The sequence below is a fragment of the Somniosus microcephalus genome, chromosome 12 (genome assembly GCF_052327205.1).
Source record: "Somniosus microcephalus isolate GS21.2 chromosome 12, FLI_Smic_1.0, whole genome shotgun sequence".
Taxonomy (NCBI): domain Eukaryota; kingdom Metazoa; phylum Chordata; class Chondrichthyes; order Squaliformes; family Somniosidae; genus Somniosus; species Somniosus microcephalus.
The window spans coordinates 62,198,015-62,223,350 of NC_140998.1; the positions used below are offsets into that span (position 1 = coordinate 62,198,015).

The 25,336-nt window shown below is 46.0% G+C and overlaps 2 protein-coding genes across 3 annotated transcripts in view; one reads left to right on the forward strand and one right to left on the reverse strand.

Moving 5' to 3' along the window:
* Positions 1 to 25,336, reverse strand: part of nemf (nuclear export mediator factor) — a 170,576-nt gene that overhangs the window by 140,298 nt on the left and 4,942 nt on the right. The window lies entirely within an intron of this gene.
* The window catches only part of mok (MOK protein kinase), a 187,162-nt gene continuing 180,178 nt past the window's right edge, over positions 18,353 to 25,336 (forward strand). Inside the window, exon 1 of one of the 2 annotated variants that reach the window (XM_086002956.1) lies at positions 18,353 to 18,785. In XM_086002956.1, the coding sequence (XP_085859082.1) occupies positions 18,677 to 18,785 (109 nt within the window). In that variant the 5' untranslated portion in view covers positions 18,353 to 18,676. The remainder of the gene's footprint in view (positions 18,786 to 25,336) is intronic. The other variant, XM_086002957.1, reaches the window with a different exon arrangement.

Here is a 25,336-nt window from a genome sequence, read left to right on the forward strand (position 1 = left end):
TAGGGTTCCTGCCTCTACCACCCTTTCAGGCAGTGAGTTCCAGACCCCCACAACACTCTGGGTGAAGACATTTCCCCTCAAATCCCCTCTAAACCTTCCACCAATTACTTTAAATCTGTGCCCCCTGGTTTTTGACCCCTCTGCTAAGGGAAATAAGTCCTTTCTATCCACTTTATCTATGGCCCTCATAATTTTATACACCACAATAAGGTCTCCCCTCAGCCTCCTCTGTTCCAAGGAAAACAGACCCAGTCTATCCAGTCTTTCCTCATAGCTAAGATTCTCCACTCCCGGCAACATCCTTGTAAATCTCCTCTGTACCCTCTCTAGTGCAATCACATCTTTCCTGTAGTGTGGTGACCAGAACTGCATGCAGTACTCTAGCTGAGGCCTAACTAGTGTTTTATACAGTTGAAGCATAACCCCCCTGCTCTTGTATTCTATGCCACGGCTAATAAAGGCAAGCATTCCGTATGCCTTCTTAACCACCTTATCTACTTGGCCTGCTACCTTTAGGGATCTGTGGACATGCACTCCAAGGTCCCTTTGTTCCTCTACACTACTCAGTGTCCTACCATTTAATGTGTATTCTCTTTCCTTGTTAGCCCTCCCCAAATGCATTACCTCACACTTCCCCGGATTGAATTCCATTTGCCACTGTTCTGCCCACCTGATCAGTTTATTGATATCTTCCTGTGGTCTACATGCTTCCTTCTTCAGTATCAACCACACAGCCAATTTTAGTATCATCTGCAAACTTCTTAATCATACCCCCTATATTCAAGTCAAGATCGTTGATATATACCACAAAAAGCAAGGGACCTAGTACTGAGCCCTGCGGAACCCCACTGTGTTATGTATTGGGTGTTCTCCTCCCACCTGCGGTGGCGCTGTCACAGCAGATAAATGGTTGGCGTTGTTCTCTTGGTTAAGTTTTAGTTCTCTTTGTTCGGTACTCTCCAGAACCTTCTTTTTGAATAAAGCACATCATGTTTGAATCTCTGAGTTCTGAGTCCTAAATTGTGTCTAGGTAGAAAGGTACAGACACAACAAAGTGGCGACGAGGATCGGATGAATCTGCGTTGTGGGAACTTTCTTGTTTTCGACTACAAAACACTCGGAACAGAGATTGCAGCATCACATTAACGTTACGGGTGCAGTGAGTAAACGGAAAATAAAACTGAAACGTGAGATGGCTACTATATTAGGAAACATCAGTGATTTTGATGAAAATGTGGAGCAATGGAGCGCTTATAAGGAACGTTTTGACTATTTTGTTTTGGTGAATGCGGTGGCAAACGAAAAGGTCGTGCCTACCTTTTTGAGTATAATGGGGGCAAAGACATTCAATTTACTTCGCAGCCTTGTACAGTCAGATAAGCCAGGAACTAAAACATATAAACAACTAGTGGAAATTCTTGGAGCACATTTTTCACCAAAACCTCTGGTTATTGCTGAGAGATTTAGATTTCACAAACGGAATCAAGAGGAGGGGGAATCAGTGACGATGTTTATTGCTGTTTTAAAAAGGTTGTCAGAACACTGCAAGTTCAAGGGGGTGCTGAATGACACCATTAGAGACAGACTTGTGTGTGGTCTGCTAAGTGCAGCCACACAAAAGCGCCTTCTTACTGAGGACAACCTTACTCTTGAAAAGGCCATTGAAGTTAGTGTCTCCATGGGGATGGCGGAAAAGGAGGCTCACCAGTTGAGTTCAACAGGGAGAGTTCATAAGGTGTCGTCTGAGCCTAAAGGTGCGCGGAACGGCACATGTTACCGTTGTGGGAAAACGGGCCATCACGCTAATGACTGCTGGTGTACAGAGCTGGAATGCCGAAATTGTGGCAAAAAAGGTCACATTGAACGTGCCTGTAGAGGTAAAAAAAGAACAGACCGAGCTGGGAAGCATGAAAGCAAAATGTCTGTATTTGGACAAGAGAAGAAAAAGAGTGTTCATTCAATGCAGTATGATGGAACAAGCAAAACAGAGGGACAGAGGGGAGCGACGCCTCTGAGGAGGAAGAGGTGCACATACTGATGGTTGCAGGTGGTCCAAATGGCTACTGGGTGTCGCCACTGGTGGAGGGACAATCAGTGCAGATGGAGGTGGACACAGGCGCGGCTGTGTCCCTTGTTTCAGACACTGTCTACAACAAAATGCTAAAGCATCTTACCCTTCAGCCAACAAACATTGTGCTAAAGACGTATACCGGCGAACCTGTGGCCATGAGAGGCGCCATTGAGGTGACAGTTAAATTGAACAGACAGACTGCGAAACTGCCACTATATGTGGTAAAGGGAAATTACCCATCTCTACTGCGTCGTGCGTGGCTAGAGAAAATCACGCTGGACTGGCCTGCAGTCTGCATGATGTCAAAAGGGGAGTCAGGTCTGACTGCAGTTTTAAACAAACATGCAGAACTTTTCAATGGTGAACTTGGGAGCATGAAAAAGATCAGCGTGAGACTGGACATTAAACCTGACAGCAAGCTGAAGTTTCACAAAGCCCGACCTGTACCCTATGCAATTAGGCCAAAAGTTGAGGCTAACTTGGAGGCCTTAGTCGAGAATGGAGTCCTGGAGACTGTGAGCGTGAGCAAATGGGCCACACCCATTGTTCCTGTCCTGAAAAAGGATGGATCTGTTCGAATCTGCGGGGATTTTAAAGTGACTATTAACCCGGTGCTGTCTGCGGAACAGTACCCTCTTCCCCTCATTGGTGATCTTTTTACGGGCCTGGCCGGAGGGCAAAAGTTCAGCAAAATAGACTTATGCCAGGCTTATCTACAAATGCATGTCGATGACAAATCAAAGGAGCTGCTGACAATTGTGACACACAAGGGGCTATACAGGTACTGCCGCCTTCCGTTTGGAATTATGTCGGCCCCTGCTCTATTCCAAAGGGCAATGGATCAGATTTTGAGTGGACTGCCAGGAGTCCAGTGCTACTTGGACAACATCCTTGTCACTGGGACAAATGAGGAGGATCATTTTCTGAACTTGGATGCGACACTACAGCGACTGAAAGAGTACGGACTCAGAGTTCGTAAAGACAAATGTGAATTCTTTCAGTCTTCAGTCGAGTACCTGGGGCATGTGATTGACGCTACTGGCCTGCATAAGGTGCCGTCAAAGGTCAAGGCGATCGTGGAGGCCCCAGCACCCCAGAATGTGAGCCAGTTACGTTCATTTCTGGGGCTACTTAACTACTATGGGAAGTTTATTCCAGACTTAGCAACATTGCTGAAGCCATTACATCAGCTGCTATGTCAAGGCAAAACATGGAAATGGACTGAACTGTGCAATGAAGCTTTCGCCCAAGCAAAGAAAGCATTGCTGAAGTCGGAGGTCCTGACACACTTTGACCCAAAGCTACCCGTGCAGCTAGCATGTGATGCATCACCATATGGTGTGGGAGCAGTCATATCCCACATCATGCCTTCTGGGGAAGAGAAACCTATCGCCTTCGCATCACGCACCTTGAACAAGGCCAAGAGTAACTATGCGCAGATTGAGCGCGAGGCCTTGGGAATCGTTTTTGGAATTCGAAAATTTCATCAGTACCTGTTTGGGAGAAGGTTCACACTCCTGACGGACCACTGTCCATTGACTTCAATCTTCGGGCCCCACACTGGAATTCCATCTCTTGCTGCAAGCAGGATGCAAAGGTGGGCTTTACTGTTGTCAGGACACACATACGACATCAAATATCACAAATCAGACTTGCACAGCAACGCAGACGCTCTCTCGAGGCTGCCCTTGCCTGTTACTCCCCCAGGGCCTCGTCAGATAGACATCTTCTACTTTAGACAAGTGGAGGGAGCACCTGTCACTGCAGTTCAGGTGCGAAGGTACACCCGCAACGATCCAGTCCTGTCTGAGGTAATGGACGATGTCATTCGAGGGAGAGCTATAGGAGATTCGCCTAGTTTGAAACCTTACGTTTCAAAAAGAAATGAGCTCTCCATCCAGGCAGGATGTCTTCTTTGGGGACGCCGTGTCATCATTCCGTCACCTCTGAGGGAACCTATACTGCAACAACTTCATACAGGCCACAGTGGGATGGTTCGGATGAAGGAAATGGCAAGAAGCTACTTCTGGTGGCCAGGTCTCAATGGAAATATTGAGGAGAAAGCCAAAACATGTTTCCCATGTCAAAGGGTCCGGAATGTTCCACAGCTGGCAACCCTACACCCCTGGGATTGGCCTGAAGAAGTGTGGCAGCGAGTACATGTGGACTTCGCCGGTCCTTTCGAAGAGAAGATGTTTATGGTGGTTGTGGACGCTCGTAGCAAGTGGCCGGAGGTCGCTGTGATGAGGTCTACCACGGCAGAGAAAACAATTGAGAAACTTGGTGAGATGTTCAGCTGTTATGGCTCACCGGAACAACTCGTAAGTGACAATGGTCCACAATTTGTATCACAGGAGTTTGCAACCTTCCTGCATGTGAATGGTGTCCAACACATCAGGTCTGCGCCCTATCATCCCTCTACTAACGGCCTGGCAGAAAGGTTCGTGCAACCTTTGAAGCACGCCTTGAAGGCATCGCAAGGTCAGGGCTCAATCCAACAACGTCTGAACAGCTTCCTGTTGTCCTACAGGAACGAGCCACATGCCACAACCAAAACTTCCCCCGCTTCGCTCATGATGAAGAGGCAGTTGCGGACAAGTTTTGACTTACTCAAACCTCCAAGGGCAGAGCAGGTTGCCCATCGTCAACAACAAGCTCAAGTTGAAAAGAGAGAGAAAAGAGCCAAGGAGAGACGGTTTCATCCTGGAGAGCACGTCCTAGCTCGAAACTACAACACTGGACCGAAATGGGTTCCTGCTACGGTGATCGCGCAGACGGGCCCTGTGTCTTACATGGTTGAGACTGCTGAGGACGTCGTCTGGAGAAGACACACAGATCAACTGTTGCTAGGAGCAGAGACAGCCACAGAGGCTCCAACAGCTGGTTGGCCTGAACTGTTTCCGGATGATACCGCAAACCAGCATCCTTTGCCACAGTGCTCTTCTCCAACACAGAAAGTCAAAGAGACTGTTCCACCTGTGCAAACTCCTGACTTTCGACTGACACAGGCACCTTCTCTATCTAGGCCTGCATCAATGCCTACTGCTGTGGAAGCCAGCGATGACCGCCGGTATCCTGTCAGAGAGCGGCGGCCTCCAAGACGCTTGGATCTGTAGGCTTAGTGACTTACCCACAAGACTGGGGCAGAATAAACCCCAGGGTAAAGTCAGGGTTTGAGGCAGTCTACCTCTACCCTTGGTTAGTTGAGTGCATTGAAAGTAACTTACCTGTTGAGGAATAATGTGGACCTTTCATTTAAGAGGGGAGGAATATGTTATGTATTGGGTGTTCTCCTCCCACCTGCGGTGGCGCTGTCACAGCAGATAAATGGTTGGGGTTGTTCTCTTGGTTAAGTTTTAGTTCTCTTTGTTCGGTACTCTCCAGAACCTTCTTTTTGAATAAAGCACTTCATGTTTGAATCTCTGAGTTCTGAGTCCTAAATTGTGTCTAGGTAGAAAGGTACAGACACAACACATTGGAAACAGCTTTCCAGTCACAAAAACACTCATCAACCATTACCCTCTGCTTCCTGTCTCCGAGCCAGTTTTGAATCCAACTTGACACTTTGCCCTGGATCCCATGGGCTTTTAACTTCGTGACCAGTCTGCCATGTGGATCCTTATCAAAAGCCTCACTAAAGTCCATATACACTACATCAAACGCACTACCCTCATCTACTCTCCTTGTTACCTCCTCAAAAAATTCAATCAAGTTTGTCATAGAGTCATAGAGTTATACAGCACAGAAAGAGGCCCTTCGGCCCATCGCGTCTGCGCCGGCCATCAAGCCCTGTCTAATCTAATCCCATTTTCCAGCATTTGGTCCGTAGCCTTGTATGCTATGGCATTTCAAGTGCTCATCCAAATGCTTCTTGAATGTTGTGAGGGTTCCTGCCTCTATCACCCTTTCAGGCAGTGAGTTCCAGATTCCAACCACCCTCTGGGTGAAAAAGTTTTTCCTCAAATCCCCTCTAAACCTCCTGCCCCTTATCTTAAATCTATGCCCCCTTGTTATTGACCCCTCTACTAAGGAGAAAAGTTCCTTTCTATCCACCCTATCTATGCCCCTCATAATTTTGTATACCTCAATCAGGTCCCCCCTCAGCCTTCTCTGCTCCAAGGAAAACAACTCCAGCCTGTCCAGTCTCTCTTCATAGCTGAAGCGCTCCAGCCCAGGTAACATCCTGGTAAATCTCCTCTGCACCCTCTCCAAAGCTATCACATCCTTCCTGTAGTGTGGCGACCAGAACTGCACACAGTATTCCAGCTGTGGCCTAACCAGTGTTTTATACAACTCCATCATAACCTCCTTGCTCTTATATTCTATGCCTCGGCTAATGAAGGCAAGTATCCCATATGCCTTTTTAACCACCTTATCCACCTGTTCTGCTGCCTTCAGGGATCTATGTACATGCACACCAAGGTCCCTCTGATCCTCTGTCTTTCCTAGCGTCTTACCATTCATTGCGTATTCCTTTGCCTTGTTAGTCCGTCCAAAATGCATCACCTCACACTTTTCAGGGTTAAATTCCATTTGCCACTGTTCCGCCCATCTGACCAACCCATCTATATCGTCCTGTAGCCTGAGGCTTCCCGCCTCGCTATTTACCACCCCACCAATTTTCGTGTCATCTGCGAACTTACTGATCATACCTTTTACATTCACATCCAAATCATTAATGTAGACCACAAACAGCAAGGGACCCAGCACCGGTCCCTGCGGTACCCCACTGGACACAGGCTTCCAGTCACAAAAACAACCTTCCACCATCACCCCCTGCCTTCTGCCACTAAGCCAGTTTTGGATCCAATGTGCCAAGGCACCCTCGATCCCATGGGCTCTTACCTTCCTGACCAGTCTCCTATGCGGGACTTTATCAAAAGTCAGACACGACCTTCCCTTAACAAATCCGTGCTGACTATCCTTGATTAATCCATGTCTTTCTAAATGAAGATTTATCCTGTCCTTCAGAATTCTTTCCAATAATTTTCCCACCACCGGGGTTAGGCTGACTGGCCTGTAATTATCAGTCTATCCTTTTCTCCCTTTTTAAACAAGGGTAACACATTAGTAGTCCTCCAGTCCTCCGGCACCTCACCTGAAGCTGGAGAGGATTGGAAAATGATGGTCAAGGCCTCTGCTATTTCCTCTTCTGCTTCCCTTAACAGCCTGGGATATATTTAATCCGAGCCTGGGGATTTATCCACTTTTAAAGCTGCTAAACCCCTTAATACTTCCTCTCTCATTATGTTTATTTCATCTAATATTTCACACTCCTCCCCCCCGATAGCAATGTCTGCTTCGCCCCTCTCCTTTGTGAAAACAGACGCAAAGTATTCATTAAGAACCCTACCGACGTCTCCCGCCTCCACACACAGATTACCCTCATGATCTCTAATAGGCCCTACCCTTTCTTTAGTTATTCTCTTACTCTTAATATATTTATAAAACATCTTTGGGTTTTCCTTGATTTTACTTGCCAAGAATTTTTCATGCTCTCTCTTTACTTTCCTAATATTATTTTTAATTGCACCCCTGCACTTTCTGTACTCCTCTAAAGATTCTGGAGTATTTAGCCCTCGGTATCTGTCATACGCCTCCCTTTATTTCTTTATCGTACCCTGTATGTCTCTAGACATCCGAGGGCTCCAGATATGTTAGTCCCACCTTTTTTCTTTAAGGGCACATGTTTGATCTGAACCCTCCGGATCTCCTCCTTGAATGCTTCCCACTGCTCTGACACTGATTTACCTTCAAGTAGCTGTTTCCAGTCCACTATGGCTAAATCCCCTCTGAGCTTAACAAAATTTGCTTTTCCCCAATTTAGAATTTTTATTCCTGGTCTATCCTTGTCCTTTTCCATAACTACCTTAAATCTAACAGAATTATGGTCACTAGCACCAAAATGCTCCCCCACTGATACGCCTTCCACCTGCCCAGCTTCATTCCCTAAAACTAAGTCCAGAACCGCCCCCCTCCTTTGTTGGGCTTGCTACATACTGGCTAAAAAAGTTCTCCTGGATGCATTTTAGGAATTCTGCACCTTCTATACCCTTCACACTAATTTTATCCCAGTTAATATTGGGGTAGTTGAAATCCCCTACTATTACTGCCCTATAGTTTTTGCACTTCTCAGAAATTTGTCTACATATTTGTTCTTCTATCTCCCTCTCACTGTTTGGGGGTCTATAGTTCACTCCCAGCAGTGTGATTGCCCCTTTTTTGTTTTTCAATTCAACCCATATGGCCTCGTTTGATGATCCCTCTAACATATGACAATGAATGGTAAGACCCTAGGCAAGACGGAGGGTCAGAGGGATCTGGGTGTGCAAGTACACAGATCCCTGAAGGCGGCGGAACAGGTGGATAAGGTGGTAAAAAAGGCATATGGGATACTTGCCTTCGTTAGCCGAGGCATGGAATATAAGAGCAAGGAGGTTATGATGGAGTTGTATAAAACACTGGTTAGGCCACAGCTGGAATACTGTGTGCAGTTCTGGTCGCCACACTACAGGAAGGATGTGATAGCTTTGGAGAGGGTGCAGAGGAGATTCACCAGGATGCTACCAGGGCTGGAACGCTTCAGCTATGAAGAGAGACTGGGCAGATTGGGTTTGTTTTCCTTGGAGCAGAGGAGGCTGAGGGGGGACATGATTGAGGTGTACAAAATTATGAGGGGCATAGATAGGATGGATACTAAGGAGCTTTTTCCCTTAGTAGAAGGGTCAATAACTAGGGGGCATAGATTCAAGGTAAAGGGCGGGAGGTTTAGAGGGGATTTGAGAAAGAACTTTTTCACCCAGAGGGTGGTTGGAGTCTGGAACTCACTGCCTGAAAGGGTTGTGGAGGCTGGAACCCTCACAACATTCAAGAAGCATTTGGATGAGCACTTGAAATGCCATAGCATACAAGGCTACGGACCAAATGCTGGAATATGGGATTAGATTAGACAGGGCGTGATGGCCGGCGCGGACACGATGGGCCGGAGGGCCTCTATCCGTGCTGTATAACTCTATGACTCTATGACTCTATATCATCCCTCCTCACAGCTGTAATAGTTTCTTTAATCAATACCGTGACCCCCCTCCCTTTTTACCTCCCTCGCTATCCCTTCTGAAAATCCTGTAACCAGGAATGTTGAGCTGCCATACCTGCCCCTCTTTCAGCCACGTCTCTGTAATAGCTATAATATCATAGTCCCAAGTATCTACCTGTGCCCTCAGCTCATCTGCCTTGTTCGCTATACTCCTTGCATTGAAGTATATACCATTTAGTACAGGCAAACCTCCTTGTTGCCTACTATCTAGCCCTTGATTCCTCTGTCCTTCCAATTTACTTTCTACGTTTTTGTTTTCCAATTCCAGTTTTTCTTCCCTCCCTATTGACTCTATATATAGGTTCCCACCCCCCTGCCAAGCTAGTTTAAACCCTCCCCAACAGCGCTAGCAAACCCTTCCGCGAGGATATTGGTCCCGTTCCTGTTGAGGTGCAACCCGTCTGGCTTGTAGAGGTCCCATCTGCCCCAAAAACAGTACCAATTCCTCAGGAATCTAAAGTCCTCCCTCCTACACCATCTCTCCAGCCACGCATTCATCTGCTCTATCTTCCTATTTCTGAACTCACTAGCACGTGGCAGGAGATTACTACCTTTGAGGTCCTGCTTTTTAACCTCTTTCCTAGCTCCCTAAACTCTGCCTGCAGGACCTCATCCTTCTTCCTCCCTATGTCGTTGGTACCGATATGGACTATAACCTCTGGCTGTTCACCCTCCCCCCTCAGCATGCCCTGCAGCCGTTCAGTGACATCCTTGACCCTGGAACCAGGGAGGCAACATACGATCCTGGAGTCACTTCTGCAGCCGCAGAAACACCTGTCTGCTCCCCTAACTATTGAATCTCCTATCACTATTGCTCTCCCTCTCCTCTTCCCCCCCCCCCCCCCGCCGCCTGTGCAGCTGAGCCTTCCATGGTGCTGTGGACTTGGCTCTGGCTGCACTCCCCAGAGGAACCATTGTTGTTTCTTAGCTCCACCCAAACTGATTCTACATTTTGTTTTTCTGAGCCAAAATCCTTTCTCTCTACTGCCTTTATTCCCTCCTTTATTATCAGGGCTACCCCTCCTCCTTTTCCATTCTGCCTGTCTCTACTAAATTCACATATCCTGGAATATTTAGTTCCCAACCTTGGTCACTCTGCAACCACATCTCTGTAATGGCTATTAAATCAAACCCATTTACTTCTATCTGCGCTATTAATTCATCTATTTTGTTGCGAATGCTTTGTGCATTCAGCTTTAACTTTTTTCTATTTTTCCCTGATGTCACTTTAGTCACTAATGTCCTATTACCTTTATTAATCTTTCTGTCCCTTCCTGAATAACACTGCTTATCGTTACCCAGATCACTACTCTGCTCTACAGTCTTGACATTTCTCTTCCTGCTTTTGAATTTACTCTTTCCTGAATCCTCCCCCCACCCTCTTCATTAGTTTAAAGCCCTATCTAGCGCCTTAGTTATTCGATTCCCCAGGACACTGGTCCCAGCTCAGATTAAATGGAGCCCATCCCCACGGAACAGCTCTCTCTTTCCCCAGTACTGGTGCCAGTGCCCCACGAATTGAAACCCCTTCCTCCCACAACACTCTTTGAGCCACGCATTTAACCATCTAATCTGTTTGTCCCTATGCCAATTTGCACGTGGTTTAGGTAAAAATCCAGAGATTATTACCTGTGAGGTTCTGTATTTTAATTTTGACCCTAGCTCCTCAAACTCTCTCAGCAGAACCTCATTCCTAGTTCTACCTATTTCGTTGGTTCCTACATGTATCACGGCAACTGTATCCTCCCCCTCCCACTCCAAGTTCTTCTCCAGTCGCGAGGATACATCCTTTATTCTGATACCGGGCGGGCAACATAACCTTTGGAACTCCCGGTCATGGCTGCAGAGAACAGTATCTATCCTAGCAGCAGTCACAGCAGTACTCCATATAACCCTCTATTGCCAGATCAGCACCCTCTTGTCAATTTACTGTTTAATTATTCAGAGCTGCCCCACCAATGGTACCATGCCAGAAAGGAGATTAAAAGTTCAAATGTAAGTAATATAATGTATGTATATAGCGACTTGTTGTCTCCCAAAGCACTTATAATCAATAGGTAACTTTAGCAGTAGTCACTGTTATGTAAGCAAATACAGGAGCCAATTTGCACACAGAAAGATCCCACAAATCTCAAATGTATGAATTTCGAGATAATTTGGCGCTGAATTTCCTCGATGTCAGTTACTCTGTTGTTACACTGTAGTTCAGCTGGAAAGTTACGCTATTCACTAGCAGAAGGAGCTACATGCAAGTTACCTGAGTACGTTAATTAGCACTTGAACAGGTGTAAGTTCTGGCATGATTCACAAGGAAAATGAGTGTAAGCAGCTGAACCTTCCTTTGCTCTTGGATTGCTTCAGAGAGAAAGAAGAGTAACTTTAAATCATGTCATTGATTAACATTCAAATGGGTAGAAAAACTGATATCACTGGATATTCCACGATGACAAATCACTAAGTATAGTAAATACGTAGCTATTCAATACAATGTTTATTCCGCAAGTGAAGGAGCCTGTCTAACTCACCAGCAACAAAGTTAAGAGTGAATTACATAGTACTCCTTCAGGAGTTGAATAAGAATCATATTGAACAATTTCTTATGCGGTGTGCTATTTATAGATTCGGTCTTGTTTCATGTTATTTTGTTACCAACTTTAATTAAATTTACATTTTAGCAGTGAAATTTTGATCCAGTATAGTGCCTTTTATTACATGCAATAGAATGCTATGAAGTAGCATCCCAGATGACTTAGCATTAGTACAGTACTACATTATTATTGTTGCTGGGTATTTTTTTTATTCGTTCATGGGATGTGAGCATTGCTGGCAAGGCCAGCATTTATTGCCCATCCCTAATTGCCCTTGAGAAGGTGGTGGTGAGCCGCCTTCTTGAACCGCTGCAATCCGTGAGTTGAAGATATTCCCACAGTGCTGTTAGGGAGGGAGTTCCAGGATTTTGATCCAGCGATGATGAAGGATCGGCGATATACTTCTAAGTCAGGATGGTGTGCGACTTGGAGGGGAACTTGGAGGTGATGTTCCCATGCGCCTCCTGCCCTTGTCCTTCTAGGTGGTAGAGGTCGCAGGATTGGGAGATGCTGTCGAAGAAGCCTTGGCGAGTTGCTGCAGTGCATCTTGTAGATGGTACACACTGCAGCCACGGTATGCCGGTGGTGGAGGGAGTGAATGTTTAAGGTGGTGGATGGGGTGCCAATCAAGTGGGCTGCTTTATCTTGGATGGTGTTGAGCTTCTTGAGTGTTGTTGGAGCTGCACTCATCCAGGCAAGTGGAGCGTATTCCATCACACTCCTGACTTGTGCCTTGTAGACAATGGAAAGACTTTGGGGAGTCAGGAGGTGAGACACTCGCCACAGAATACCTAGCCTCTGACCTGCTCTTGTTGCCACAGTATTTATGTGGCTGGTCCAGTTAAGTTTCTAGTCAATGGTGACCCCCAGGATATTGATGGTGGGAGATTCGGTGATGGTAATGCTGTTGAATGTCAAGTGTCGGCGGTTAGACGCATGCTTGTTGGAGATAGTCATTGCCTGGCACTTGTGTTGCACGAATGTTACCTGCCACTTATCAGCCCAAGCCTGAATGTCGTCCAGCTCTTGTTGCATGCGGGCATGGACTGCTTCGTTATCTGAGGAGTTGTGAATGGCACTGAACACTGTGCAGTCATCAGCGAACATCCCCACTTCTGACCTTATGATGGAGGGAAGGTCATTGATGAAGTAGCTGAAGATGGTTGGGCCTAGGACACTGCCCTGAGGAACTCCTGCAGTGATGTCCTGGGGCTGTGACGATTGACCTCCAAGCACGACAAACATCTTCCTTTGTGCTGGGTACGACTCCAGCCAGTGGAGAGTTCCCCACCCCGCCCCCACCTTGCGATTTCCATTGACTTCAGTTTTACTAGGGCTCCTTGATGCCACACTCAGTTAAATGCTGCCTTGATGTCAAAGGCGGTCACTCTCACCTCACCTCTGGAATTCAGCTCCTTTGTCCATGCTTGGACCAACGCTGTAATGAGGTCTGGAGCCGAGTGGTCCTGGCGGAAGCCAAACTAGGCATCAGTGAGCAGGTTATTAGTGAGTAAGTGCTACTTGATAGCACTGTCGACGACACCTTCCATCACTTTGCTGATGATTGAGAGTAGACTGAAGGTGTGGTAATTAGGCGGATTGGATTTGTCCTGGTTTTTGTGGACAGGACATCCCTGGGCAGTTTTCCACATTGTCGGATAGATGCCAGTGTTATAGCTGTACTGGAACAGCTTGGCTAGAGGTGCAGCTAGTTCTGGAGAACATGTCTTCAGCACGACAGCTGGGATGTTGTTGAGGTTCACAGCCCTTGCTGTATCCAGTGCGCTCAGCCATTTCTTGATATCACGTGGAGTGAATCGAATTGGCTGAAGACTGGCTTCTGTGGTAGTGGGGACCTCGGGAGTAGGCCGATATGGATCATCCACTCGGCACTTCTGGCTGAAGATGGTTGCAAACGCTTCAGCTTTTGACGTTTGGGATATTCATGGAGCCTCCTCCTCCCATTAGTTGTTTAATGGTTCACCACCATTCACGACTGGATGTGGCAGGACTGCAGAGCTTTGATCTGATTCGTTGATTGTGGGATCGCTTAGCTCTGTCTATAGCATGCTGCTTCCGCTTTTTAGCGTGCATGTAATCCTGTGTTGCAGCTTCCCCAGGTTGGCACCTCATTTTTAGGTACGCCTGGTGCTGCTCCTGGCATGCTCTTCTACACTCCTTATTGAACAAGGGTTGGTCTCCTGGCTTGATGGTAATGGTAGAGTGAGGGATATGCCGGTACGTGAGGTTACAGATTGTGGTGGAATACAATTCTGCTGCTGCCCCACAGATGCCCAGTTTTGAGCTGCTAGATCTGTTCTGAATCTGTCCCATTTAGCATGGTGGTAGTGCCACACAACATGTTGGAGGGTGTTCTCAGTGTGAAGACGGGACTTCGTCTCCACAATGATTGTGCGATGGTCACTGCTACCAATAATGTCATGGACAGATGCATCTGCGACAGGTAGATTGGTGAGGACGAGGTCAAGTAGGTTTTTCCCTCGTGCTGGTTCTCTCACCTCCTGTCGCAGGCCCAGACTGGCAGCTATATCCTTCAGGACTCGGATAGTAGTGGTGCTACCGAGCCACTCTTGGTGATGGACATTGAAGTCCCCCACCCAGAGTACATTCTGTGCCCTTGCTACTCTCAGTGCTTCTTCCAAGTGGTGTTCAACATGGAGGAGTGATGATTCATCAGCTGAGGGAGAGCAGAAGGTTGTAATCAGCAGGAGGTTTCCTTGCCCATGCTTGACCTGAAGCCATGAGACTTCATGGGGTGCAGAGTCAATGTTGAGGACTCCCAGGGACACTCCTTCCCGATTGTATACCACAGTGCCGCCACCCCTGGTGATGGTGATGAAAGGTATGATTCTGTGAGTATAACTATGCTTGACTAGTCTGTAGTACTCCCAATTTTGGCACAAGTCCCCAGCTGTTGTTGAGGAGGACTTTGCAGGGTCGACTGGATTGGTGTGCCATTGTCATGTCCATAGCCGCTGCTGAATGGTCCATCCGGTTTGATTCTTATATTTTTTCGTAGTGGTTTTTTACTTTTTGCTAGGCCATTTCAGAGGGCAGTTAAGTGTCAACTACATTGCTGTGGGTCTGGAGTCACATATAGGCCCGACCAGGTAAGGACGGCAGATTTCCTTCCCTAAAGGACATTAGTGAACCAGATGGATTTGTACAACAATCCAATAGTTTCATGGTCACCATTACTTTTTATTCCAGATTTATTTAATTGAATTTAAATTCCCCAGCTGCTATGGGATTGTAAACTCACGTCTCCAGATTACTAGTCCAGTAACATAACCACTATGCTACCGTTTGATGCATTGAAGTAGTGCATCTGCCACTGTTAGTTGTGAGAATGTGAGGGGAGATTAGTATATGCAATTTTTCTGCTTTAGTTACAGAAAATCATTAATAATGCATTGTGCTGTGTTTTGCTTTGTCTTCATTCTTTCACTTGATAGCCTGAGCCCTTACATTATCTTACTGTCTGTAGTTGTGAAATATTTCAGCATTCTGCAGTTTGCTACAAATTCTGTTGAGGAATATTTCACTTTTGGATAACATATGTTAATATGAACCCATTTCATGGTACAGAAATTCTAAGTGAAGGTTAAAGCCAACCCATGATATTTACAGAAATCTCTGTAGCACAAAGATGTTACATATGCAACACTGACATAACAGAAACCTTAACAACAGTTACTAGTTGTTGTTGCAATGGTTGCAGTGAGCATTGCCTTGTGGTGACAGCACAGTTTGATTTTGTTTTGAACTGTCAATGGCTTATGGAAAAATAGTTCTGACCAGGTTATATAATACACATAAAATAAATTCTGCATCCACTTATATAAGATAGCAACTATATCACATTATTATGTCACTGGCCGCATTCAGAGTTACCACAGGTCCTGTTCTGATTGGATCCCTCCTAAACGCCAGAACAGCATCCCAAATTTAAACCCTTTCAAAACCTGTTTAACATGACTTGAACATTTAAAATCTGCCTATTTTCATTTTCATGACCATAATGTCCTGGTGTGAGAATTTTAACAGGCAACAATACAACAATGTACGAGATCAACAACTTACTTCATGAAGAAATTGAACACGATAAAATATATCAGGGGTTAAAATATACATATTAATTAATTATATATACACTGAAATGATTAAAATCCCCTTGTATTTCATTAAAAATTAGAAAGCAACTTGAGGTCCCCCCAGTGTGGATTAATACAATGGCCCAGAATCTGCTGAAGAGGGGCATCTTGCAGTGAGCACCGTCAGTTAGATTTTCTTCCTTACCCTTCAGCTCCAATTAATTTTGCGCCGTAAATTGTGGGAAGTGTGAATTGATAACGGCATGGTGAGGTCAAGGGGCACCTGGGACCTTGGTGAATGACAGAGAAGGAAGTAGGGTGAATTCGAGTCAAATTATACAGAGAGAGAAATAAAGAGAGGGAAAGAAGTGTCAGATTAAGAGAGAGAAAAAAGAGACAGAAAAGTAAGGCAAAAAATAAAATTTTAAAAGTCTCTAGGAACAATTTACTACCTGCAGGAGTGAGACTCCACAGTTTCAATTGTTCCCTTTCTGGACCTCGAAGGATGAGTGCTATGTCAGGACCATAAACCACCCTTTTAACAGAGTCCTTACCCATGAAATCACAGCCCTAACTTTCTGCGGTGAGTTTAATTTGTATTAACAGTGTAAATCCAACAATGTCTTGGCACTCATGGGGAGACTAACAGCGAGATCCTATTTTGTGAGGCTAACAGCAGAACAGCCCAAATCGTCTAGAAAGTTGTAGTGATTCTCAACTCACGGCGTATCTCTTCCTTGCCACAAATTGTTGGTTGCTTTATGCATTAATAACGGCATGCGCCGTGAACTAGTGTTATTTTTCCAGCAAATTCTGGGCCAAAATGTGGTACTAAGCCTACAGACCAGGAAAATGTCTGCCATATGTAGTTGGGTGCCAGTTCAAGTGGCGTCCTCTACCCATAGCCCTGGCGACCTAATTACCTCATCCCCATTTACTCACTTCTTGCTGTTTCTGCTAGCAGTGTCCTTTTGTCCATAGCCCTGCCCATCGCCCATTTCTCTCACTGCACGTCTGACGCCCGAGCTGTCTATTGGCGGCCACACCATCGCCCAATATTATTATTATGTGTATCTATATATATAAAGCGGCTCTTCTGTCTGTCCCGATGTCTGTCCCGATGTCTGTCTGTCTGTCCGTTCTCTATACGTTTGAAAGTTACAGAGCGTACCGACGCGCGCGTCGCCTCAAAAGAAAGCTTGCGATTCCGGAACGGTCATAGGCGTATTTACGTTTCGGCCGGACAAAAATCCCGCCCGCGGTATCCCAAAAACGTTCAGCGTTCCGCTCATTAGCATCTCATTAGCGACCGTGTGACGTCGAGGTCCACCAATCGGACGGCGGGTTCCTTCCTACAGTTGAGTGTCGAGTGACTCGACGATTGACCAATCCTACGCTTCGGTGACCTGACCGGTCGACCAATCGGTGCGTGTGTGGGCGGGCCTTATCCTTCTGAACCGAGGTGAGTGGCCGCCATCTTGATTTTTCACAATTTTTTCCCCCACACTTTCTGTGTGTTAGGGAACTACGGTAAATATTTTAATGATGTGTTAGGGAATTAAATAACAATTTAATAGGGGGGGGAGAGCCTCGGGAAATCGCGGAGGGGGGGGAGAGCCTCGGGAAATCGCAGGGGGGGGGAGAGCCTCGGGAAATCGCGGGGGGGGGAGAGCCTCGGGAAATCGCGGGGGGGGAGAGCCTCGGGAAATCGCGGGGGGGGAGCCTCGGGAAATCGCGGGGGGCTCGCGCCGCCCGCACTGACCGCGCATGCGCCGCCCGCACTGACCGCGCATGCGCCCGCCGCCCGCCCACAGCGGCCGTCCATCAGCCGCGCGATACGCGGGGGACCTCAGCTCCGGACCTCAGGCACTAGGCAGGGGGAGGGGCCGGAGAGAGGGACAGAGGGCGAGGGATAGGACAGGGAGAGGACATGACAGGGAGAGGGGGGACACACAGGGGCAGGGAGACCAAGCGCCCCAAAATTGCCCTCGCAACGCGGGGCTCCCCAGCTAGTGTATGTATATATGATGATGATGATGAGAGAGAGAAAGAAATTGAACCACATTGCCGCAAAGTATAGGGTACTGTCATTGCTATGCTATCGGTAAAGTGTCCATCCACGTTCGCTATATGCATTCTAAATAATTGCAGTTGCATTATAGTACAGATTAAGTTCTGGTTCTGCATAATTTGACAGCATATCCAGCGAACCGTACAGAACTGAATCTTGAATTACGCACTTGCACAAGATACTACAGAATGTCGAAACTGCAAGTTTTCTATACTGAATTGTTAGATTTCTTAGAAAGTAACTGAAATAATAAATGCCAGCCACTTCCTTTTTTTGAATATTTTTAAACCATGACTTTATAGTTGCACTGATGAGCTGAATGTTATTCTAACTCGTAACCCGTGACTGAGATGTTTTTGAAATCCTCTTCAGGTTGCTCCGTGTTGTTTTGGCACAAGGCCATCTGTAAACCTGGCGATTAATAATGTCGGAACAAATGACCTGATCGGTGCTTCTGAAATTTAGGAGCAGCAACGGAAGCAGTAATCTTTATATATATATACTTTCTTAAAAGAGCATTTCTACCATTATAAAAATCCTTCAAATCGAAGCTTTATATTTGGAAATTAGTGGTTTAAATTGTGAAAAATTAAACCGTGATTGAAATCCAAAATCTCCTGGAAACCGCAGTAAACAAACTGTAACGCAGGATCGGTGGACATATTTCTACTCTCTTTAAGCGTTATGTGGAACTGATTTACAGCAAAGTGGAGTGCAATAACAATCTTATTCGGGATGACAAGTATGATAGACTTGTTGAACAGTGGTACTCTTAGAGAAAAACACTGTTGCAACCAAAAGGTGCTGGCTCATTTCACACTCAGCAGTTTACTCAGAGCTAAAGGTAAGACAGTGCTTACTGAATATTGTGAAAACAAAGAGAATTGTAGTCTAAGACTAGCATTCGGACTCTTTCACTTGACATTCGTAATGATCATCCACTTTGGATCCAAGAAAAACAAATCAGAATATTTTTGTAATGATGAGAAACAAGAGACTGGAGGAGCAAAGGGATTTGGGTGTCCAGGTACACAAAGCACTAAAAGCTATTGCACATGTACAAAAGCTAATTGAAAAAAGGCTAATGTAATGTTGGCATTTATCTCAAAGGGACTGGAATACAGATGGGGGGAAGTTATGCTTCAGTTGTACAGAGCCTTGGTCGGACCCCATCTTGAGTACTGTATTCTGTTTTGGGCACCGAACCTCAAGAAGGATATAGTGGCCTTAGAGGGGGTACAGCACAGATTTAGATTTACTAGAATGATACCATGATATAAAGGGTTAAATTATGAGGACATGTTCCATAAACTTGGTTTGTATTCCCTTGAGTTTGGCAAGTTGAGAGGCGGTCTAGACGAGGTGTTTAAAATGATAAAGGGATTCGATAGGGTAGTTACAGAAGAAACATTATTTCCTCTGGTGGAGAGATCTAGAACAAGGGGGCATAATTGTAAAATTAAGCTAGGCCATTTAAGAGTGAAATCAGAAAGCACATTTTCAAACAAAGGGTAGTGTAAACCTGGAACTCTATTCTCAAAAAAATTGTGTATGCTGGGTTAATTGAAATTTTCAAGACTGAAATCGATATATTTTTGTTAGGTAACAGTATCAAGGGATATGGTGCAAGGGCGGGTAAATGAATTTGAGGTACAGATCAGCCATGACCTAATTGAATGGCAGAACAGGCTCGAGGGGATAAATGGCGTACTCTTGTTCCTATGATTTGATGAACATATTAATGTTCTAAACAATCCAGCGAAAATGCAGGAACTGAGATAAATGCAATTTCATTAATTTATTCATTTATTATTTCATATGAATTAGATTTAAAAAGTATAGCTTGAAATGATCTATCGATCTTCAGATTGGATCTCAGCGAAAACATTAAGGAGGCTATTTTCCAATTTTTTTCCTTTTCTTTACATCGACTATAAGCAATGGAAAATAGTAGCTTGACTTAAAGTATCTTTATGTTAACTTTATTACTTAAAAAAATTGAGTGCCCAGAATGTCTACATTGGTCAGATTTTCTTTACTCCAGAATGACCCTGTTTCCAATCATTTTATGGCTTTCTAGAGGCTGTATTATTATAGGACATATTTTGCCAGAAGCTACTCTTATAGTCCAAATGTCACTCTTCTATTATGAGACCACAGCAACATTAGTGGGCTTGGTATCCTGGATATAGTAACATAAGTGGTGAATGGAAGAAACAGGTTGAAATTAGTGGTCATGGTCATCTGAAATGGTTTCAATATTTTGATGTAAACTGTCAAATGGAAAGCACAAGTACCAAAAGATATGTTGTTGGCCTCTAAACATCTGGTAGAACCTCTGATGAGAAATGGGGAGGATGTTGGCAATTCAGTTTATGTCACTTAGTGGCATGAATGAAAGAATGCATACCTTTACTCCAATGTTTCAGGACATTTCTTTCGGACAGACAAGCAACATTTCAGGCTCCAGGTTTTGAGAAGGACCTAGACAAAGAGAAGAGGGACAAGGGGCAGCTTGGCATGGAAAGGCTAGACAGTAGCAGATGAAAGGCACCACGAGCATTAGGTTGCCATGCTGCCTGAATAAATGATTGCTTGAAGGGTGCAAGTAATAATCAGATACCCTGCTGAGTGTGGTTTCCAGCCTTCTTGTCACCTATGCTCCTTGCTCTCCATGCCCTGATTATATCTATTGCTTAGAGCTCCATCTTGCTGAGGGCGTGGATGTTTGCTAGCGCTCCCTCTCCCTTTATAGTGAGCCCTTTTCTCTTGCAGAAAGAGAGGGAGAGAGTTAGCGAGTGGCTGTTGAAAAGGATTGTGTAGATGTGTGGGGCATATTCATATAGTGTGCAGAAAGTTGCAAGCAGGATGGGGAGCTGGTCATGTGCAAGAAAGTAGCTGCACTGTGAAATGAGAAAGCAATCGGCAGAGGAGTGCAATGTTTAGCAGTGTGACCAGGTAAAAATACAATTCTGTTAGTGCCTGTTGTAAAGGCAGCAAGCAACAAGTGAGTGAAATTAGGAGAGCTGGTACATTCTCCACTTGTGATTGGTGGAAAGATGTGTGGTGCAGAGGAGGGACGTATTCAGAGTGCTGGGGGGCGGGTGTGGAAATGCTATGGCAGGTGTCATAGCTAGAAAAATCTCATGCTCAACCTTGCTGTTCTGGTCAGGTCTTCAAAGTGCTTATGACACTGAATCCACATCCTGGGGTGATGGTTCAGGCGTTCACAATGTCTGCCACCTCCCTTCAGGCCTGCTGTAGCGTTTGTGTGGGCACCTCGCTGCTATATGAAGGGAACAGTACCTGCTTGAGTGCTATCACCTGCTCCCCAAGCAGTCCTAATGCTGTGTCTGATAACCAATGTGCTCTTGTCTGAGACATTTTGCAACTTCATAATCCTCCGAGTGACAGCAAAACAAATTTAGCCGAGTTGAATGACTGTTCACTTTAAGAGGTGCATTCACTAAATGCGCGACAGGCCAGCTGGATATCCCACCATCCAACTGTTGTGCTGGTTGTTCTTGGAAGTTTTACAAAGTCTTTTGGAGTTACAATTGATGAGATAGCAGACATTTAAATTGCATACAGTATTGGAAGCTATTTTTGTAACCTCTGTAGAGTCTTCAGGGAGGAAGATGCATCATCTCTGAGTTCTGTTGATGGTAAAATACAAGATCCACCCAGTGAATGGGGCTAAAGGAAATCTGTTAGCAGTCATTGGGTGAGTGGGCTCCTCATCAAGAACAGCAAATTCTGGAAGTGTGAGGAAAATATAATGAGTTAATTGGGACAGTACTGTATATATACGTGTATGTGTATATATACAGGAAACTCTCTTTTAACCGGCACCTAAGGTTGCGAATGATCTGGTTCAACCTCAGACAGTTGACAGGGAGAGGGATGGAAATCTCTCTTAACCGGCAAAATTCAGGAGTAGGTTCAGGTAAGTTTTACTATATATTAGTGGCCGTGTAACCGGGGTTCTTGACTCTGTGGCCGTGTAACCGGGGTTCCTGCACAAGTGCTGTGTAACCGGGGCTCCTGCACCTGTGGCCGTGTACGGGGCTCTCGTACCTTGGTAAGGATACCTCTCTGTAATCCGGACTTTTTGATCAACCGGCACGCCGGTCCCGTCGGTGCCAGATAAAAAAGAGATTCCGGTATATGTAGAAATATATATATACATATAATTCTCAGAATATGAGTATCGTTGGCAAGTCCGGCATTTTTTGCCCATCCATAATTGCCCTTAAGAAGGTGGTGGTGGGTCTTCTTCTTAAACCACTGCAGTCCATGTGCAGTCCATCTGTCGCCTCCCAAATCCGTGCCCATGTTTGAATCCCTCCAATCAGGTTTCTGCCCCTGCCACAGTGCTGAAATGGCTCTTATCAAAGTCACAGATGACATCCTATGTGACTATGACCATGATAAACTATCCCTCCTCATCCTTCTCGACCAATCTGCAGCCTTTGACATGGTTGATCACACCACCTTCTTCCAACACCTCTCCTCCATCGTCCAGCTGGGTGGGACTGCACTCACCTGGTTCCATTCTTATCTATCCAGCTGTAGCCAGAGAATCGCCTGCAATGACTTCTCTTCTCGCTCCCACACCGTTACCTCTGGTGTCCCCCAAGGTTCTGACCTTGGTCCCCACCTATTTGTCATCTACATGCTGCCCCTTGGTGACATCATCCAAAAACACAACACATGTATGCTGACGACACCCAGCTCTACCTCATCACCACCTCTCTCGACCCCTCCACTGTCTCTACATTGTCAGACTGGTTGTCCGACATCCAGTACTGGATGAGCAGAAATTTCCTCCAACTAAATATTGGGAAAACCAAAGCCATTGTCTTCGGTCCCTGTCACAAACTCTATTCCCTCGCCACCAACTCCATCCCTCTCCCTGTCAACTGTCTGAGGTTGAACCAGATCATTTGCAACCTTGGTGTCATATTTGACCCCGAGATGAGCTTCCGACCACATATCCGCACCATCACCTAGACCACCTACTTCCACCCTCCATAAACTTGAGCTTATCCAAAACTCTGCTGCCCGTATTCTAACTCTCATTAAGTCCTGTTCGCCCATCACCCCTTTGCTTGCTGACCTACACTGGCTCTTGGTCAGGCAACGCCTCAATTTTAAAACTTGCATCCTTGTTTTCAAATTCCTCCATGGCATTGCCCCTCCCTATCTCTGTAACCTCCAGCAATACAACCTTCCGGGACCTATGCGCTCCTTCAATTCTGGCCTCTTATGCATCCCCTATTTTAATTGGTCCACCATTGGTGGCCGTGCTTTTGTTTGATAACACTCCTAAGAAGCCTTGGGACATTTACTACATTAAAGGTGCGATATAAATACAAGATATTGACACAGCAACAATGAATGGACAGCGATATATGTCCAAAGTGGGATGGTGCGTGGCTTGGAGGGGAACTTGAAAGTGATGGTATTCCCATGCATCTGCTGCCCTTGTCCTTCCAGGTGGTGGACATCGTGGGTTTGAAAGGTGCAGCCGAAGAAGTCTTGACGACTTGCTGCAGTGCATCCTGTAGACAGGACACACTGCAGTTATGGTATGCCGGTGGTGGAGGGAGTGGATCTTTAAGCTGGTGGATGGCGTGCTGCTCAAGTGGACTGCTTTGTCCTGAATGGTGTCAACCTTCTTGAATGTTGCACCCATCCAGGCAAATGGAGAGTATTCCATCACGCTCTTGACTTGTGCCTTGTAGGTGTTGGAGAGGCTTTGGGGAGTCAGATGAGTCACTCACCACAATACCCAGCCTGCTCTAGTAGCCATGGCATTGGTGTGGCTGGTTCACTTGGGTTTCTAGTCAATGGTAACCTTCGGGATGTTGATGGTGGGGGATTCGGCAATGGTAATGCCATTGAATGTCAAGGGCAGTTGATTTGGCTCTGTTGTTGGAGTAGTCAATGCCTAGCAGTTGTGTAACGTGAATGTTACTTGCCACTTATCAGACCAAGCCTTGATGTTGTCCAGGTCTTGTTACATGCGAGCATGGACTGCTTCATTATCTGAGAAATTGTGAATGGGGCTGAACACTGTGCAATCATCAGCGAACAGCGAACTTCTGATCTTATGACGGAGGGACGGTCATTGATAAAGCAGCTGAAGATAGTTGCGCCGAGGACACTGCCCTGAGGAACTCCTGCGGCGACGTCCTGAGGCTGAGATAATTGGCCTTCAACAACCACAAGCATCTTCCTTTGTGCCAGTTATGAGAGTTTTTCTCCTGATCCCCGTTGATTTCAGTTCTACTAGGGCTCCTTGGTGCTACACTTGGCTGAATGCTGCCTTGATGTCAAGGACAGTCACTCTTATCTCACCTCTAGAATTCAGGTCGTGTCCATGTTTGGACCAAGGCAATAATGAGCTCTGGAGCCATGTGGTCCTGGCGGAACCCAAAATGAGCATCGATGAGCAGGTTATTGGAGTGTAAATGCCACGTGATAGCACTGTTGATGACTCCTTCCTTCACTTTGCTGATGATTGAGAGTAGGCTGATAGGAGGGAAACTGGCTGGGTTGGATTTATCCTATTTGTGGACAGGGTATACCTGGGAAAATTTCCACATGCTAACTACATATAAATACAAGTTGTTGTACACATTGGGAAATGTAGAAGTTGGAAGGACAAAATAAGTCTATCAAGAGCCGTTGTTTTAGATGCAACCTGTGTGACTGTGAATAGATGAGTCTAGGAATTGGTTTGTGCCAGCCTGCCGGTGCGAACTGGGCACAGGAAACGATTTCTGTACTGGAAGGGGTAGGCCCGAGGCCCAATATCGAGGCTGGTGAACTGCAGAAACCTGCTGCACATCTCAAGGCAGCTCACGGTGAAGAGGATTTCAATTTCAGGCCACTGTGTCACCATCATTGGCACCTCAGGTAGGTCCTGGGAGAGGGGGCAGAAACAATTGGGATGGAAGGGGGCGAACAGGAGAGGAAGTGAAGAGACCGGGAGGGAGAGGGGAGATCGAGAGAGGGAGGGCAACCGGGAGAGGGAGGGAAGCGATGGGGAGCCATCAATGGTCTTCAGAGAGGCAGCGGAGCCGGGAGGAGCATGAGTGCTCCTCCCGACTCCACATTCAGGTAAGTATATATTACAAAACTTACCTCTTTGATGGTGGCCTCCAGCGGTTGCTTTAAGGACCACTGCTTATGCCGCATGTAGACCACATTTTACTGAGCACAGCAGGCCTGGCACTGGCTGCATTCAGGGCAAACTGATTTGGTAAAGCGGCATCAAACAGGCAGATGGAAAGGGCCTACACCTGTTATACGTGTGGGCCTTGGATGACCCTTTTAATGGCTATACCAATATGGCGGGCACTTCCAGTTCAGAATGTACGTGCACAC